Below are 20180 nucleotides of genomic sequence, written 5' to 3' on the forward strand. Positions count from 1 at the left end.
GCCGTCGTAGCAGCGGCGTCGCCGCCACAGGCAGAGCCATGTTATTCCGCTGTTGCGGCTCTGTTAAGAGCTTGGAAAGGCTGTCAGTGCTTGGGATTGCACTGTTAGTCCTCTGTTAGGGGCTGGGCTTTACTGTTAGCCGCTGCCTCGGTCGCTGGCGCTGCCACTGCTGCGTCGTCGTCGACCGAGGCAGCGACAGCGACGCGCTCTCAGTGGTTTAAAAGCATCAACAACTACAAAATTGTTTTTTTTCGAAAAAAGTCGTTCATTGGGTCGCATCGCGGCTGAAGTCCGGAAAATTCTGAAACCTCGCGGAAAGTGACTTGTGCAGCCAGAAGAACTGTGTGATTAGTCGAGAAAGCAGTGACGACGGACGGAATCCACGCAACGGCAATTGCCATTTGAACTTTGAACTCGAGGCGCCAAAAAACCAAAAACCCAAAAGCTAAAGCCCAGTGCCGCTAATACTTTTTTTCCTGTGCGTACGTACGTGTGTGTGTGTGGCGGCCATGAAAGTGCAATAAAACAACAACACCAGCCAGCCCGCATCTGCCACTCTGTGTGAGTCTCCGGAAGAATTCGCCACGAGAAGACGAGGAAGCTTGAGCGCCAGAAAGCCGTCGGCAAACATGCAGGCCACCAAAATGCGTACCCCCTTCGCCATCCAGGAGATCCTCGGCCTGGGCGCCTACCAACAGCAGGCGGCGGCCGCTGCAGCCGTTGCTGCCACGCCCTCTGAGGCACCGCCCTCACCGGCAGCCACACCGCCGCCCCCGCCACGCACTCCGGTGGGTAATGGTGGTGCCGGAGCAGCCGGCTCTGGGTCGCACCAGATGCCCCACCAGCAGCAACAACAGCAACAGCCCAACCAGGCCAACCATCCGCTCATCGACGGGATCAGGGACTCGCGCTCCATATCGCCGGAGGTCAGTCGGTTGTCCGCCGCCGCAGCAGCCGCCGCCGCTGCGGCCGCCCACTGCCAGCTGCCGGTCTTCAATCCGGCCAACTTCTATGCCGCCGCCGGCTATGCGGCCGCTGCAGATCCGGGCAACGCGGCAGCTGCCCATCATCACCATATGACGACACTGGCGGCGGCCGCCTATCTCCGGGGCTTCCTGCCGCCCGGGTTCAGTACGCCGCACGAGTTCCGGGGTCACTTCCAGCAGCACTTTGGCGCTCAGTTTGCAGGTGAGTCTATCTCAAGATTGTATCTCAAGGGGGGTTATAAAGATACTATTCGTAGTCTTTAAAAATAGTGTCTTATGATTCTGAATGATCTTAGATTTGTATCTTAGGGAGGTTATCCGAAATTCTGGATATTTTTCAAGTACTTTGAAGTCCCTAAAAGATGGGATTATCCGGAACTGCATCCTAAGTTCCTAAGTTCTAAGTTGGTCTTATATAAGAAAGTGTTTTCCGAAGACTTTAAAGCCCATAAGGGGGGGCTATAGGGATCTAGGATATAGGATACTTGTATCTTAAGATTGTATCTTAGAGAGGTTTAATCTTTGACTCTATATAATGGAGGGTTATAAGTATGGTATCCTAAGGGTTCCTAACTATTCCATAAGAAAAAGTCTTCCTTTCACTTTAATGATTTTACAATTAGATGGTTTTGTATCTAAATAGTGACTTAATGGAAAGATGTCCCTAATTGACCATAACTAAGACTTGTTAGCCCTGACCATTAGCCACCAAATGGGACAACCAACTCAGAGACAGCTGCTCTGCTCAAGTCCACTTGCGATTCTGGAGCTGAATGTCTCACCTGTGCGGGAGTTCCTATTGTCATGATTCGCAGCCTCAGAACACAAGCTTTGAGGAATAAATAAAAAAAAACAATAGGGCTAATTAGGGGGGACTCAGGAGGAGGCAAGGCAGACTGTTGCATCTGCTGGCGGGCTTCTGGGTGCAACCAAGTGGCAACCGCATCTGTCTCTCCTCCAACCCTTCCCCCTAAGCCCGGCCCACCCGTAGGCGCAACTAATAAGCTCGGAAGCTTGGCAAAAAAAAAGGGGTTGGCCGCGTCCTCATCGCCTCGGAGTTAAAACAATGAGGCGACGTACATGACAAAAGGGGCATAAGATCGGGTCCGAGCTTATTAATAAACTGTGGACGGGGGAGGGCAGAGAGTGTGAAGTCTCACACATGCCCCGGGTCGGGGACTCGATTCTAGCGCTAATTAAGCGAATGATTTTCTGTGAAATTAGCAGACTCCACTTGGCACGAGCATCCATCCACACAACCCTCACCCTAAAACGATTAAGGTCCAGGGATTTCCAACCAAGTTTCAGTCGATTTTTATTTAATAGTCCCCGTGGGAGAAAGTCGGGCAAATTCCATAATTAAATTATAATGAAATCCTGTTTAAAATTTCCCATTTTTTTTTGTATACTTCAGAGATTATGAAATGTGGCCAGCCACCTGATCTTGTTTGTTTTGTGGCATTGTTATTCTTCTTCTCACATATGTGGCCTCTCAGGGTCTCAATTTCGTAGCCAAATGGTTACGCCCCCGCACAATTTTCACCTGAATCCGACAGATACAATTGCATCCGAGACTTACACGCACTTAATTTGTTAAATTTTCACACTTCAACATCTGTTTATTTGTCATTTGGCATTGTGTGGTTTTGGTGTCCGTCATTGTTGTTCTTGTGGGCCGCTTTCACTGTTGACCTTTTCCGGGAGCCTGCTACCAGCCACTTGGTCGGTCCTTGGTCCTCGGGCACTGAGAGAAAACGTCAGCAAGATGTTGCAGTGCCTCCCCTCCATTCCCAGGCAGTTTCTTCCTGTGCACTGGGCACTGGCCGTGTTCTTGTCGGTCATGCCCAGGCCAACATCTTGGCCTGTTTGCCGAAGGACTGCTGTCCTCTGTCCTCCGTTCGCACTTTGTTTGCACAACAGCAGCCGTTGAGTTTTTCTGGAGTTGCGAGACCCTTACCCGATGACTCTGAGACCCCGAGGCTCCTGTGAGCTGTAAAAAAGGCAACAAACGTCGTGGTGTCCTTCTCGGCCCAGGATCGAGATCAGGAGCTGGGTGCGGTACACAGGGGCGTTAGTTTTCGAGGCAAATTGTGTACAAAATAAATCGACTCGAGTGGTTAACCGCAGCTGGAACATTGGAAAATCGACTACCAGAGTGCCACAGAGGCGAAAAGAAAAAATAAGTGCGACCCAGGACGTGGCAGTCCTGGCGCATCCTTTCAGAGTTTCAGTGGAGAAAATTGCTACTTTGCTATCTACAAGCTGCTCGGCACGTTGTTAGCCTTAATTTGAGTGGCCATTGAGGAGCTCTTCGTTCTTCCTTTGGTTCTGGCTCTGTTTTCTAATAAATATTTACTGGAGAGTCATGCAAGTGCTTGGATCCTGCCCGGGGACCGTCGAGTATGTTGTGTCCTTCAGTCCATATCGCTGTCATCTGGTCTTTATGCCATTCTCTCGGCCATTGTGGTGAAAGCTGGGTCTTCTAATGGAAAATAATTGCCGGCAAATTGGTTTCCCTAATTGGGGTTCCCCCCTGCAAAGCAAAGCAAATTAAACTAAGTAGTTCCGCGAGATCGCAACTGTTTCTCAGATCTGATTAGTCTACCAGCCGGATTAACCTCATTACCAAACACGTGTCCAGACAACCACAACAAAGACAATCAATAAAGAAACCGAATCCCGAAAAGGAAAAACCCCAAAAATCTGTGGAAAAGCGATAGGGATCTGGAGAGTTCAACCTCTCTTGGGCGAACAAAGACCTGGAGGTGTCTCAGATATTTGCGATACCATTGTTAGCCCTGGGACGCACTTCCGATACGAATCCTTGCACATTTCCTGTCAAAGGAAACCCGATAGTTTTTCGCACATTTTCCCTCAAAAATGTTGTAGTTCTCTGCAGCTCAACACAAATTACTCACAAATTACTATATCAAGTGTTAATTATGTGACAATGAGTCGACCAAAAAGACCAAAAAAGACCAAAACAAAAAAAAGACCAACAAGAGCTGCAATCGACCAACTCTACTGTTTTCGTATCATAATTTTTTAATTAGAAAACTACGAGTTTGGATTTCAACGAAACGAAACGAAAACAAATATGGTCGATTTGGGATGGGATAGTTGGGATAGTTTGGAATGGTTAGGTTTTCCGAGACTGGGAATTTCTGGGGAAGTGCAACCGAAATGCAAGTGGCTCCGTTGGATAAACAGAGGGCCAAAAATTGATGACAACAAGTGGCAGGCATTGAAAGGAGCCTTCTCCTTCTCCACCTCCACCTCCAATGCCTGCTTGATGTTCTCCTTCGAAATCAGCTGCATGATCAGCCAAATGCAGTCGTTGTCCCTCTTCCTGGGCCACTTGTCGTCGTCGTTTTTTTTCCATTTTTCATTTTCCTAGGAAGCACTCGAGAGCGGCGTGTAAACAACTCAGATTTTCCAGCTTCGGCTCTTAGGCTCTCAGACTACGGAGCTACGGAGCCTGGAGTCCAAGTCGCAAAGCTGAGCTCTAAGCACTATAAGCTATAAGCTATAAGCCATAAACCTACAAGGCTAGTCAGCCCATCAGGCGCAGCCCTTGGCCCGTTAAGTGGCTTTGTTCGTTCCTCGGTTGCCCCGCCAGGCGCTTTTCTGCATGATTTTGCAGTTAAGGCCCCCAGAGGGCTGGCATTCAGCATTCGGGCCAAGTGGCATTTGGGGAAAAGTGCATTGGATGGCCAGCCAGACAACATGATGGACAATTTTTATTTAGACAATTTTTTTTTAGAGGAGGTAGAGGGATAGGGAGGAGATCCTGTTGCCAAAATCCACAGATCCCAACAAATGAAAGGAGATTTGGGAAACCGATTCATTAGAACTCTATAGTTCGGAGCCGGGCCTGGTTGGCTTAAGCAGTTGGTTTAAGTAACCACCATTGGCTAATGATGAGGAAGCCCGGAGAAGAGCGGAAATGGGACAAATTCCAATTACCCCCACAATTCCTGGCACTTAAACGGCCGTTAATCGAATCGAGCGGCTAGGACTCCAGAAAACCAGAAGCTCGAGTGCCAACTACAAGCTGCTCTCGAAGCCCGGCACGTTGCGGCATTTTCGCACCAAATTGAATATTAAACGCGTTAATCCATTTTACGGTCTGAAGCTGGGCCCGGAGGCCGAAGGAGAGGCCGAAACCCAAAGGGTCTTATTTTATTCGGGTGATCTTAACGCATGTACATATGTACGTACTGCAAACCGGGTCGGGGGTGGCCTTTAAAAGGCGTTTGACTTTTTATTAATTTCCCTGTTGACAGCAATTTGCAACGCTACACGAATTTGTTACCACCACAGAACACACATGCCAGGATATATGGCCGGGGGACGAGGTACGGGGTACGGGGGGTCAAAGGACATGGGCTGGGTGATACGAAGTTTTCGAAACGGCCCAAAAAACTTCCGCATGTCCTGATGGGTTAATAAATATTTGAGCACACAACACCCTCCTGCTATCCAGCTATCCTGCCATCCTGCTATCCTGCCCTTGATGTCCTTCGTGAATGTGTATTTTTATATTTACCGCTATTTCTGTAGAGCACTTACAGTGTTGTAAAACGTTGTACAAACCACAAAAAGGGTTGCTTCTTCGGTTCGGTTCGGTTGTTTGGTTTTCTGGTTACGAGTTAGTTGCCCATTTAAATGGAACAACTTCGAGTCCGTATGTCCGTATCCGTGTTGGGGGCAAGGTTATCCCTTTGGAAGGGATAACTGTTCACTGCCCGTTTTATGGCCAAATGAATTTTAGAGAAGTAAGCCCACATGATTCCCTGGGAAGGCACGAAATGGCCTGAAAATGTTGCCTGTAATTTGGTTGCGCAAGATACGGATATTGCTATTGATTGCCCGACCAGGTCAGAGGATGGTAAAGGCTCCACCAAGCTTGAGGATTTATTAGTTCAGCCATTATGGCCGAAATACTTGGCCAAAATTCACCGTTTTCATTAGCTAATAGCCACCTTTGAGGCCACGCCCACGCGGAATAATGTCTAATTAGAAGGGGGCTGAGGCAAGGAGGGAGGTAACCTGTTTGTGCGCAGCAGCAGTGCCGAGAAAAAGCACCTGCCTGGTCGTATAAATAAATTAAAGTGGCTATGGAGAGAGGCTCAAGTTTGGGGAACTAAGGAGGGAGAGGAGGAATGCAAAACGAGGGCTTGCGAAAAGGAAAATCGCACTAACTACCCAATTATTTCATTCAGGCTTCAGTGCCTCGCTGTCGAGGAAACAACACACACACTCAGCAGAGAGAGAGGCGAGACCTGCAGGTAAAAATCTAAGAAAGGAAAACGGAAAACAGGGGAAAATCAGCTTGAAAATCGAAATACAATACACAACTCTGGCGTCAAGTGGTTGGGTGGCACCGAGACTGCCGACAATGCCGACAATACCGACACTGCCGAGACTTCCGAGGATTTTCGAGGCGAGTAAGCAAATTTAAGCACAGTACAGCACAGCTCACAGAAAATCAATGGCAGTTGAGGGGATCCTGGGGGGATTGAATACCATAAAAAAAAGGAGCTAAATTGGAAAATAAGCGTAACACAAAACCCTAAGCGGAGCAGCCAAGGCCCGCGGCTCCACAATACCCCCACTTTACTTTCTTTTCCCAACAATTGTCATTGTCTGATTGTTGCACTCGCTAACTCGCTGTTTTTTCCATTTCCCGGAAGGATATTCAAGGAATAGAGTCAGGGAACTGCATTAATTGGCCAGTAGACCGCTTAAATCTTAGTAGAACCTTCTAACTTGTATAAGAAATTCAAAGAGATTAATAGAAAATTATAAAAAACCATGTCTTAAAAATAAATCCAAGGACTCAAAAGGACTTCCTTTGTTCTTCTGTAAAACTTTTTGGGAATTTCCAAAAACTTTCCTTTCTTGTTCTTCCAACCGTCTCCCTTCCTCTGCAGCCCATCGGCAGGCAGCCTCATCTCCCTTCCTCTGGCCGTCTCGCTTGCACACGTCCGCCATCTTGGAAAAACAAGGGGTCCTTCGTATTTATTACAACGGTAAAGCGGAAAGGAAAAGCAACAAAGCGAAATGCGAGCGCAAATCGAGTTAACGAGCTAACTGCGGGGCGTCCTAAACCCACCCACTTCCCCCCCGAAAATAGTACTCCCCCCGCACCCTATCTATTGTCGCAAAAAACAAGCAACCACCCACAAAAATTGGGAGACAAACCGAAAAGCAACCCCAACAAAAAAGCCAGTCAGTTGCTTCGTTTTCGTAACAACTAACAACTTGTGCCACCCACCGAACCACCCACCCCGCCAGCTACACGTGCACCACACCCCCTGCCACACAGTCCTGCCTCTCCTTCCCCCCATTTGCCATTTTTCTTTGCCACTTTGCTTCTTCAACTTATTTACGTCTCCATTACAAATAATTGCGCGTCATATTGGCTCAGCTATACTTAGCTCTCGTCTCGCCAGACGAAAGCCACCCTTACACCACCCAGCCACCCAACCACCCAACCACCCCATCCACCACTGGCATCCCAAAGCTCCACTGTTGCCTTGGCTCAAATAAATACGCCTTTCATTTGGCAAAGCCACCCAAAAAGAAAAAAAAAAAGTCGAGGAAAAAATCAGCCATCCGCGGAATGGCCCCATTTTTCGCCTAGGAAACCGCCCCCGCCACCACCCACCCCACTCAGCTCCCTAGCAAGTGTAAGTAGTAAATACGCTCGAGTATTATTAACGTAAATGCAAAATTGCCAATTTCGAGTGTATTTCCTGTCAACAGAAATTCTCTTCTATTTTTTTTTTTTTTTTTTTTCCGACAAGGTATTCAGCGAAAATAAAATTAAAAGCAAGGCGGAGTGAAGAGAAACGGTGGCAAGTAGCAGGAAGGGCGGTGGCAGGGAGGCAGGAGGCAGGGCTAGCTAGGGGGCGTCTTACAAAATATCACTTGGTGGGACCCGCGTGGCCCATCCACTAAATCGTCCAGCTACGCAATAGTACACTTTAAGAAATGGATACAAGAGTGTACTACCATAGGGGGTATTACCATAAAATTTTAATAAAATATTTAAAGTATAAAGAAGAGCTTGTAATAGTTTTTATAGTCTTAAACATAGACCAACACACCTGGTCGCCCTTAACTTTCAACCATTTTTCTGGCAGTGTATAAGCCCAGGACCCAGAGGCTGGCATAGATCCTGGCTGCCAATGCCAAATGGTGGTGCGCTGCCGGTGGTTGGTTGGCTTTTATTAATATGTCTGGCAATTTCAATTTGAGTTTATTGGTAATTTTACATTTGGTCTCTGTCTGTGTCTGTGTCTGTGTTAGTGTCTGTGTGGGGGGTCCCCGCGGGGCTGGTACGTCTGCCTTGCTACAAGCCGCATGCTACTTGGACGACTGCCATTTGTTAGAAGAGGAGTTCCAGGGAGTCTCGTCCATAAATCAGGCCCACAACCAGAAAGAGGGGTTGGGGTTGGGACTCAAAATTAAAGCCATAAATACACAGTCTTCTAGGTTTTTGGTGGTTCGAGTTGGTGGAGCACCCAAGAGGCAGAGAAAAGGTGGTGTCCAGAACCTGACCAATTAGTGGTTCCACCCATCTATAAATTGGCATATTATCGTGCCGCCTCGATGGGCAGTTAATTGAATTCATGGAATGCCGCACAAAACAAAAGCCATTCGATCAAAATATTGCTTAATTGAACAATTAATCGAACCACAAAGGGAGCAGCTACCTACCTACTGGCCGGTGGCCACTGTCCGAGGGGAAAGGACAAAGGACACGGTTCGGTTTCACTCGAACTACGAGGACATATCAAATTAATTTAGGCGGAAAACGAGCCAGCAAAGTCCGTCCACAAAATGGGATAAAGAAAATGGCAAAAAAAAAAAAAGAAAATAGAAGGAAAGCAGGAAAAACCCGAAGGAAAACCCCGGAAGGGGGAGAGGGCAAGACTCTGCAGAAAATATCGCATGACGGAAAATCAAGCAACTCATGCCCCGATGACTGGCCCGGGCAGCAAATTAAATTAGTTGACGAACCGCACAGAGAACTGAGTCGAGCTGGACCAGACCAGACCAGGACACTGAGAGAAATAAATGATAGAATTTTCAAAAAATAAAAATATATATACATATATATTAGGTTTCAAGCCACAGGTTCTTCAGAGAAAGTCCTATTTCAGCAAGGCAGTTAAGAGGCAGTTAGAGACCCCTAGTTTCTTTTCAGTGTATGACATCGATAGCCGGCCAAAGTGGCTGACCACTCACCTCACACCCCCTCCCCCCCCCCTCGCTGGCATCTATATGTATCATCATTATGGCTATTTATAAGTGTACGAGTGCTTTAAAAGCATTCTGCCAGGTTCTGACTTTGGCTCCGGATGACTCAGTGGCCAGAGGTCCAGTGGCTGTCCAGCTAATTGTTAATTGATGTGTGTCTAATTATGCCACCAAAGTGGCCAGGCAATAAAAGCACACAAGGACTAGCAGGACATTTTCAATAGTGACACGAAATGTTTCTAAAAATATAAAGAATCTAAAGGATTCTTTTTAATTGGCTTTGGACAGGAATATCCTTATCTTACAGGCATTATTATAATTTCATTGGCAAGGATAATGGATACATTATTGGTCAAAGAGAGAGGTATACTCGTATTACCATGTGCCTGCCTGCCTGAGCCAGGATGAACCTTTGCGGGAGAAGCAATCACAATAGAACGCCCTGGACGACACGCCTAAGCCGATTCCCGCCTAATTTGAAACCGACCGACACACAAAAAAAAGGGCTAAACCACTTAACACCCCAACACCCTAATTGTCAAAACAAAGACGGCACACGAAACCGCCTTTATCGTCCTTCGTCCTTCGTCCTGCATCCCTTTCCGCTCCGCTCTGCTCCTTCCAAGGAGGACCTGAAGCAAAGACAATATTTGTATTGCTGCCATGCATGCTCATAGTTTTCCCCCCGCCCCAAAAGACCATTTTCTGGGAAGGTGGAAAAAGGAGAAAAAAGGGAGTGAAACAGTTGGTAAGGAAGGAAACACGAAGGTTAACCCTTCGCTGACATTTGAATACAAATCCAGGCAACTTGTCAAAATCTGCGCGACATTCAATTGAATGGGCCCGGGACGTGGAGCGATTTTCCAGCTGCCAGGGTTATCGTGTGCGAAAAATCAACATTTTCGTTTTCGTTTCTATTTTTTTTTTTTTTTGCCAGCCGTGCTCGGAGTCGGCTCGGATGTCTACCAGAGAGTCCTTTGTCTGCCGCTTGCAAGGAAATAGAATTGTACTGCAAGGATTACGTGGGGGAAGGGGGCCATGTAAGGACATGTGTTTAAAGGCAGGCGCCATTCGAACAAAGGATCAACTATGATAGTACTAAGTAGGCTCCGTAGAGTTTGTCTTTTGGGGCTAGAACCTATCGAAAGGATATTCTACAACAACAATAAAAAATGACCAAAAAGGGTAATCTACAACTATATTTACCATTTCTATCCTCCGAAAAAAACACTAATCCTTTGCATTATCCTTATTCCCGCAGAACAAGCTGCCGCACGTGGCCAGGATTATGCCAGCAGCCTGGCGAACGCCAGCGGCGACGAGCAGTCGCCCAGCAAGGCCAGCAACTCGTCCGGAAACGGATCCGGTTCGGTGGGTAATGGAGCCGGTGGAGCGGCCGGGGCCGGTGGTGGAGCTGGGCAGGCCGGAACTAATGGCCTGGGCCACTTGGTGGCTTCGCCGCCGAGCAGCAACGGAGGCTCGGCCGCCGGAGGATCGTCATCGGGTGTAGGCTCCGGGTCGGGAGGTGGAGCGGCTGGTTCAGGGAGCTCTGGCTCCTCGGGCCCTGGCTCCGGCAATCCCGGCAGTCGTTCCTCGCCCGGCGGGGGTAATCCCCACCATGCCGCTCTGGCGGCCCACCAACATGCTGCTGCCGCTGCAGCAGCGGCCCATCATCATGCCGCAGCGGCCGCCGCCGCCCACCACGCCCACCATGCTCATGCCGCCCATGCTCACGCTCATGCCCATGCCCATGTGCACGCCCATGCCCACCACGCGGAGGCAGCCGCTTTCCTGGGCGCTGCCGGAGGACCGGGAGGAAACCCCGCCGGCCTGCTGGGCGCTCACGCTGGGGATGTCCTTGTGGGACCCGGTGGAGCCGGTCCCGGAGGCAAGAAGAAGAACAAGCGCCGCCACGGCAGGACTATCTTTACCAGCAGCCAGCTGGAGGAGCTGGAGAAGGCGTTCAAGGAGGCCCACTACCCGGATGTGAGTGCCAGAGAGCTGCTATCGATGAAGACTGGACTGGCCGAGGATCGGATTCAGGTAAGAACTCATTTCTGGATGATTAGGATGATAATTGGGAGCTAGGACTTAAGACTAGTATGAGTAAGAGGAAACTAGAGACTTGAGACTTTACAGGCCTGAGAACACTTCCCGGGAGTATAAATCAAATAGTCCTTTTTTAAGGACTCCTTTTTACGATCCCCAAGAATCACGTAGCGTTGCGGATTCGGTGGTTAAGATGGGGGATGCGCAGGTGGCACCATGCATTCTTTATGTCCTCCAATGGCTGGTGGGGATTTATGGCCATTTTTTATGGCCGCTCGTAAGGATTTCGCAATCAAAGGCAGGCTCTTCGATACCAAGGGGGCTTTCTAACCAAAAAAAAAAGGGGTGAACGAAGAAATGGAAATGGAAAATGGCAAGCTGTGCTGGGGGGGAGTGCAAGTGTTGCCACACTTCAGCGAGGGCCGCGTAATGAGGCCCGCCGATTACATAATTACAATTACAGTTACAAGTGCGGGCGGGCGAGTGCCGCAATTGCATTTGCAACAGAAACCTCCAAGCGGAGAAAGAAAACCCGCCGCATGAAGTAAGAAAACGTGGCAAGCGGCACTCGCCGACACTCAAAAAAATACAAAAAAAAGATTCGATACAATGGCAGCCGAGGTGTGAGATTCAAAAATGCAAATTAACGAAAAAGAAACACATTCTCCAAAGGATCAAAATGAGCTTAAAAGGAAAGGACACCCCATATAAACCCCTTAAAGGACTACAAGGTCTTCTAATATGAAGAGTTCTGAGCCGATATTCAGATAATATTTCACTAAAATAAGAGATAATAAGTAAGACTATGACTTCCAGAGAAATCTAAAGCTATTGGGGCTTCTTCTTATCAGAAGACTAAGCTCTTTATACACTTCTTATGTGCAGCATTGTTTCAAAATCCGGTAATCTCTCCTGGGGGATGTCCCCCAACACAAACTTCAACCATTTTGAGGGACCCACTCCCCTGAGGGGCTTTGTAACTCCTGCAATTGCATTATCCACTTGAAAAGCCGCAAGATGGCGCCACAGCCCATTGGATGGGCTACGAGTATGTGTGTGTGTGTGAGTGAGTGCATCCTGCTTTTTTGCAAAAATCAAATTAACAAGCACAATTGGCTGAAAGGCAAAAAAGCCAGAATGTGGGCTAGAGTGGGCGGGGACGGGCACGGAGCAGAGGGCGCCGTGGAAGAGATGGAAGAACTGAAGTAAACATAGAACGCACTCACACACACTCACACACACACAAACACACGGGCGACACAGGCACACTCTTCAATTAAGTGCAAATATGGCGCAGTGTGCTCACAGCTGGAAAAAGCCGCTCGAAAGGAGAGAGCGGAAGTGCGGCAGAGCGGTGCAGAGTGAGCGGAGATGGAGAGGCAATCATTAGCAGCACGATAAGGAAGTGGGCACAGAAGGAGGTGGGGCAATGGAAGAGGACCGAGAACCGAGGACCGGCAGCCATGCAAATTCAGACAAAAACAAAAACTGCATATCGAAGCCACCATTAAAAGTTCTCTCTCTCTCTCTCTCTCGCTCTACCTCTACGATTGTTTTCTGTGTGTGCTTTTTTGCCAGCCGCTTTTAATTGCATTCCATTTTGTGTGCATTTCTCCCCCATTTTTCGCCTTAAATTTTTTTTGTTGTTGTTTGTGTTTTTGTTTTCGCCAGCGCTATTTCTGCACGCCGAATTGAAGAAAAAGTAACATGGCAACCTCCGGCCCAAAAGCCAAAACATGTTTTCGGTCGCGCTCTCCCTTTTTGGCGTACACCGTTTCCCTCGCACACACACACACACACGCACGCCCCACTGGAAGCTGTGGCGCTGTCTCGCTCCGGTGGAGAGCTGGAAGCTGGCTGCCGAACTTGTTGTTGCTTCTGTCAGAAGTCAACGACCAGGCGACAAAAGCGTCGCATTCGGAAACCTGACCCCAGGCAATTAGTGATTATTGTTTAATTACTGATAAATTGGCGTTAAAAATTGGGAAAAAAATATCTACGAAATTGGATATTTGGAATTTAAAATGTTTTGCGTGGAAAGTCATTAAAGTTTATTATTTTAAATATATTAAAGTTTTTTTTCGTAGAGTCCTTTTCGTCGCCTGTGCAAAGGGCTGCGAGTGCGACAAGGACGAAGCTTAGAGCTCCAACTTGTCTGCATTGTTTGCCAATTCTTTCAATTGGCTCAGCCTTCTTTTCTACCTTTTGGCTTTCCCTTTACTTTCCCATGCCACCCATAAAAAAAGGGAACAAAGGACCGTTAAACATGCATTTAAGTAGCTTTCAAAAACAATGCAATTATGCATGCAAGTAAAGGGGTTATGTATGATCAAAGTATGCTTTCAAAAATGCATTAAATGCCAAAAAAAAAACAAAAAAGTGCACTCCACCGCATGTTGCAATTGTTCAAAAGCCCAAAAAAGTACAAGAAATCTTCACTGAGATCTCCACTTTTGATATCCATTTCCTTGGAACAACAAGGAGTGGCACATCCTCGAGAATCATTAAGAACAAATAGGATTTCAGGAAGCTAATAAGCCCTTTTCAAAGTGTACGTATAAGAGAGAAAAATGAAATTAAAATGCAGATTTTATGATAGTGTTTGCCGTGTATTTTATGAACCAGAAGATGGCAAATACTCACTAACCAACAATTGCAACAAATTGCTTGCACCATCTACCATATTTTTTGTGTGTTTGCATAATTTTAATCTTGCTCCTTGTTGGCAGCGCTTGCATTAATTATACACTTCTGCTGTTGCTTTTCTCCTGCGCTTTTAATGAGCTGTTAATATTAACGCACACACACACAAACACACACAAAGCAGGCAAAAAATGAAATTAAAAATGATTATGCATAATTATGTAATTAACATTTAAACAAAAGAGGTTATGGCTGGCAACAAAAGCATTTAACAAATTGCTATTTGCATTTGCATTTCGCTCTCGCTTTCCCCCACTCGGGGAATAGAGTTGTCGCACTTGTTAGCATTTTCAACTATTTGTGAATGCACACTGAGAGAATATGCTTAGCTATATTATAAACTATAAATATTTATATACATATTTTAAAAACATGACTTAACTAACAATAAAAATCCTTTTAACATTTTCATTTGGTATGGTATTTTGCAAATCACTCAAGCGAGTATAAATATTACTAAAAACCAGATTTAAACATAAACATAAAAAATATTCTTTAAAAGTAATGAACAAAGTAAGCACTTACATACAACATTACATGTAATCAACATGTAATCAAAGCATACGGGACTGTGGCATGGGGATGTTCGCTCTCCCCCCCTTCTTCTTCTTTGGTTTTTACACACAAGCCACATAAAAAAGACTTATAGTTCCTTATAAGCATTATCCTTTAATAAAGATAGATTTATTAATAAACTAATAATATATTTCAATTATTAAAAAAGGACGATCGCAATGTCCATCGGAAAGAGAAATAAGAGAAGAGAGAGAACAATGACAACAAACGGATGTCCTGAACTCCGCAAGCAAAAGAGAAAGGATGACCCGATCGCATTAATTTCAAAATTACTTTATTGAATATTGAATTTCACAAGTTATGTCTATTAGGATTAATTTAAAGCACTTACCATTGAAAAACTAGCCAAAGAAACAGTAGTTTTACTCAAAATTTAAAGTACCTTTGCTGCAGCGTTCTTTTAGGGGCAGGAGCTCCATCCTAATGGCGTCGGCTGTGGAGAAGAGAGCGAAAGGAGAGAGGGAGACTAACTACCGATACTAATACATATATCGATTACTTAATATCGCAATGATTTACCAATTAGGTTTTAGTTGCGATAGGTATTTAAATTAAATTAAATACAATAGATTTTAAAAAAGGATTCGTTTAGGAAAAATATTCTACAATATAAGAATATTAACAGTTCACAATAAATAGATAGCTTCCATAAGGTAATCTGGCTATAATTAGTGGAATATTATCACTAATGATAACCGGTATTATCTGGCCGTGTAAAAAACCGAACTAGGCGCACTTTAAAGAGTCATTTATCACGGCATTAGCAACAGTGATTGAGTTTGTCCGCCCAGCAGACAGTGCAGTGCGGCCTCAGTCACCCCACTGTACTGAGTACTGGGTGCTGTTGGGTCACAACCACCCCCTGGTCCCCTCGAGCATTAGAGATATTGTACCTCTGGACTAGGACACGGGATGGGATGGGATGGGGGAGGCAGGAGGGTTGGGTGGTGTTAAGTGTTGTCAACTCAAGCAGATTTAATTTGCCATGTTTTCACTTTGCTTTTTTCGTGTTGCTGTTCAAGTGCAACAATAAACAAGGCAAACAACTGTAAATGCAAATGTTGACATCACACCGACAAAATAAAATAAAACCAGGCGCATTTAAGAGAACCAACAAAAAAAAATAAAAAAAATAGAAATAGAAATAGAAAGGGGGGCGGAGCAAGGACGAGGCCGCGTGGCTCAGAATTTTAAAGTGATTTCCACAATTTGATGTGGTCCTTGGAGAATTGCGGCACATGTTGCAGTCAGTGCCCGAATCTGAATCTGAATTGGCAACCCTGGGAAAGTTTCAGCCCAAAAATGAAGCACTGAACTTTTCACAACAGAAGATTAAGTTGTCCCCGGGGAGGAGTCCTGTGAAATTGAAAATTGACCGTTTAATGTTGTTGGTCGAGTGTCGGCGGATGGCGGATGGTAACATTTTGTTAATGTTGTAATTGCTGGCGTTGTTGTTGTTGTTGTTGCCGCTAATAAGTACTTGAGATCTGAAATCTGAGGGTTGTGAAAATAAAATAATCGCAAGGATGCGTGACAAGTGTTGTCTGTTGTCGGAAAAAGGGGGAATCCTTCTAGTCCATTCATTTCCACTCCCCCTCTTTTTTTTTGGATTTAATTTAATTAGTTTTTGGTCGTTATTGTCCTTGGCTTTTCGAGTCCTAGCAGGATAATCTCATTTTGTAGTTAATTTCTTATTTTATTTGGTTTTTATGGAGCATTAGTTAGTTCGATAGTTAGTATTAATGATCCTCAATTAGGAAATCAAACATTATTTAACCTCTGCCTCTCGTTATCCTTTCAGGTCTGGTACCAGAACCGCAGGGCCAAGTGGCGCAAGACGGAAAAGTGCTGGGGCCACAGCACCAAGATGGCCGAGTACGGACTGTACGGCGCCATGGTCCGGCACTCGCTGCCGCTGCCGGAGACGATCATCAAGTCGGCCAAAGAGGACGAGTCGGTGGCCCCCTGGTTGCTGGGCATGCACAAGAAGTCCTTGGAGGCGGCCGAGCTGCTCAAGAGCGATGAGAGCGACCGCGAGACGCCCACCTCGGACGACACCAACACCAGCTACTCGGCGGGCAGTACCCACAACTCGCCCATCTCCAGCTTCTCGATCTCCCGACTGCTCTTCGACGCCCCCCCGCCGGGCGGCGCTGGAGGGAAGCCGCACCACAAGCACCACGCGGCTGCCCATCATGCCGCTGCTCATGCCCACATCGCTGCCGCCAATGCGGCAGCTGCTGCGGCCGCCGCTGCAGCACATCACCACCAGCACTTGCATGGCGGCGGCGGTGGTGCAGGAGGAGATAGTGCCCTCCAACAGCATCACGCGCAACAGCAGCAACAGCCGGGCTCGGGCTCCGGCTCTGGATCGGGCGGGCAGCAGGCCCATCACCCGTACAACCAGCAGCAGCACCTGCACCACCTGCAGCAGCTCCAGGCGCAGCAACAGCAGCACCAGCAGCAGCAACAACAGCAACAGCTCCAGGCACAGCAGCAGCAGCATCATCACCACCACCACCATCCGCTGCACCACCACATGCACCACCATGGGGCAGCCGGATACGCTGAGGCGGCCGTTGCCGCCGCCGTGGCTGCAGCAGCCAATGCCAGGAATGCTGCAGCCGCTGCAGCAGCAGCCGCCGTAACCATCGCCGAGTCCGAGCCAGATGAGGAGCAAGACGACCTTGAGGAGATGGACCTGGACAAGGAGGGCGAAGAGGCGGAGGGTGGTGGTGGCAGCCATGAGACGGATGCCGACGGCGACGGTGACGGAGAGATCGACATTTGCGATGACCACGACGAGGAGGTGCGCCTGCAGGAGCAGCTGCTGCTGAAGGTCAAGCAGGAGCAGGCCACCGCCAGCGGGGCCAGATGAAACATGTACATCGATGTGTTGTTCTAAAATGGATAATGGATTAATGGAGAATACAACGATTAGCCTGCAAGACCTTGCGATGAACTTGCGCACATTTTCTAAGAATCTAAGAGAAGGAAATTAAAATAAACTACAAACCTTACGTAATATTTAAACTTAAAGAAAAAGAAGAAGAAGAAGAAGAAGAAGTAATCGAGTAACGAACATTTTTTTGCATACACCTAAGGAGCACACAGAATATTATTAACTAAATACTATATAGGATATACCCTCGTTCGTCTCATTACTCTATATTTTTTTTTTTGGCCGTTTGTAAATATTAAATTACATTAAATTATAAAGATAGCACAAGAAACACACACACACACACTCACACACTCACTAGGGTCTAAGGAGCTGCTGCATCGATTTACAAAACAATTTTTAAAATATATATGCTAAATGTGATTTAATTTAGTTGTCGATTTCGAAAAAAAAGGCTTTTTATGGTTTAAGCTAATTTTTTTTTTTCATTTTTTTTTCGTGAGTCCTAACCTTAATGTAAAAATGTATATACCAATCCGAATCAACGCAATCTAATAATAATAATGGAACGAAGAAATATACAGATATAACCCTCAGTCCACTGCCTACATCGATATTATTTCTCTCTCCTTTCTAAGCATAACTCCAATATAATTCAGATTTCGAGGATCAGCATCGAAATGATAATGGCAATGTGTAATTAATACAACACACCCCCGATCCACACACATAACACATACTTATATATGAAAGTTAGATGAAATAAAATGGATGATATAAAAATAAGTGATACGTCTTTTTTGCTGTGGATAGTCGATGGAGCCGGGGGGGTCTACAGGAAGTCAATCTAATAATAGTTCCAGGTATTCCGCTCAATAATCGGATAACTACAATCAAAGATATGGGCTACGAAGTATCTATTGTCGGTTTCCCAGATTTTTCATGATTTTCAAGGAGGTCCAACAGAAAAATTAAAAAAAAAACAAAAAAGATTTTAATGCAGATTTGAAGAGAATTAATCCCTGATTCCATAAAGGTATCCCTTTTGAGAATCAGATAAATATTTCCCAAGTTATAGTCTTCCCAAGGGACCAAATTTGAGGACTTCCCATTTTTCCAAATTTTTAAGGGCATCCATCAGAAAAATTTGAAAAAAATCGAAAAAAATTATCTTTCTGGATGTTAATGTAGATTTGAATAGAATTCTTTCCTGATTCCAGTAAGGTATCCCGTTTGAGAATCGGATAAATACTTCCCAAGTTATAGTCTTCCCAAGATACCAAATTTGAGGACTTCCCATTTTTCCAAATTTTTAAGGGCATCCATCAGAAAAATTTGAAAAAAATCGAAAAAAATTTAGCTTTTAGGATTTTAATGCAGATTTCAAGAGAATTAATCCCTGATTCCAGTAAGGTATCCCGTTTGAAAATCGGATAAATACTTCCCAAGTTATAGTCTTCCCAAGATACCAAATTTGAGGACTTCCCATTTTTCCAAATTTTTAAGGGCATCCATCAGAAAAATTTGAAAAAAATCGAAAAAAATTTAGCTTTTAGGATTTTAATGCAGATTTCAAGAGAATTAATCCCTGATTCCAGTAAGGTATCCCTTTTGAGAATCGGATAAATATTTCCCAAGTTATAGTCTTCCCAAGGGACCAAATTTGAGGACTTCCCATTTTTCCAAATTTTTAAGGGCATCCATCAGAAAAATTTGAAAAAAATCGAAAAAAATTATCTTTCTGGATGTTAATGTAGATTTGAAGAGAATTCTTTCCTGATTCCAGTAAGGTATCCCGTTTGAGAATCGGATAAATACTTCCCAAGTTATAGTCTTCCCAAGATACCAAATTTGAGGACTTCCCATTTTTCCAAATTTTTAAGGGCATCCATCAGAAAAATTTGAAAAAAATCGAAAAAAATTTAGCTTTTAGGATTTTAATGCAGATTTCAAGAGAATTAATCCCTGATTCCAGTAAGGTATCCCGTTTGAAAATCGGATAAATACTTCCCAAGTTATAGTCTTCCCAAGGGACCAAATTTGAGGACTTCCCATTTTTCCAAATTTTTAAGGGCATCCATCAGAAAAATTTGAAAAAAATCGAAAAAAATTTAGCTTTTAGGATTTTAATGCAGATTTCAAGAGAATTAATCCCTGATTCCAGTAAGGTATCCCTTTTGAGAATCGGATAAATATTTCCCAAGTTATAGTCTTCCCAAGGGACCAAATTTGAGGACTTCCCATTTTTCCAAATTTTTAAGGGCATCCATCAGAAAAATTTGAAAAAAATCGAAAAAAATTATCTTTCTGGATGTTAATGTAGATTTGAAGAGAATTCTTTCCTGATTCCAGTAAGGTATCCCGTTTGAGAATCGGATAAATACTTCCCAAGTTATAGTCTTCCCAAGATACCAAATTTGAGGACTCTCCATTTTTCCAAATTTTTAAGGAGATCCATCAGAAAAATTTGAAAAAAATCGAAAAAAATTTTACTTTTCGGATTAAAATGCAGATTTCAAGAGAATTATTCCCTGATTCCATACAGGTATCCCTTTTGAGGATCGGATAAATATTTCCCAAGTTATAGTCTTCCCAAGGGACCAAATTTGAGGACTTCCCATTTTTCCAAATTTTTAAGGGCATCCATCAGAAAAATTTGAAAAAAATCGAAAAAAATTATCTTTCTGGATGTT

General features: G+C 45.2%; 1 protein-coding gene across 2 annotated transcripts; it reads left to right on the forward strand.

Annotated features, from left to right (window-relative positions):
- The first annotated feature begins 266 nt into the window (after positions 1–266).
- Positions 267–18226, forward strand: Vsx1 (Visual system homeobox 1). Of its 2 annotated transcripts, none has more exons than XM_017236030.3 (3): positions 267–1188; positions 10519–11300; positions 16387–18226. In XM_017236030.3, exons 1-3 carry the CDS (start codon positions 630–632, stop codon positions 17461–17463), a joined length of 2418 nt encoding a protein of 805 aa, XP_017091519.2. In that variant the 5' UTR covers positions 267–629; the 3' UTR covers positions 17464–18226. The 2 variants fall into 2 exon arrangements, with proteins under 2 accessions (XP_017091519.2, XP_070136283.1); XM_070280182.1 differs by lacking the exon at positions 267–1188 and adding an exon at positions 10369–10442.
- The last annotated feature ends 1954 nt before the right edge of the window (positions 18227–20180 follow it).

The sequence above is a fragment of the Drosophila bipectinata genome, chromosome XL (genome assembly GCF_030179905.1).
Source record: "Drosophila bipectinata strain 14024-0381.07 chromosome XL, DbipHiC1v2, whole genome shotgun sequence".
In the NCBI taxonomy this organism is placed as follows: Eukaryota; Metazoa; Arthropoda; class Insecta; order Diptera; family Drosophilidae; genus Drosophila; species Drosophila bipectinata.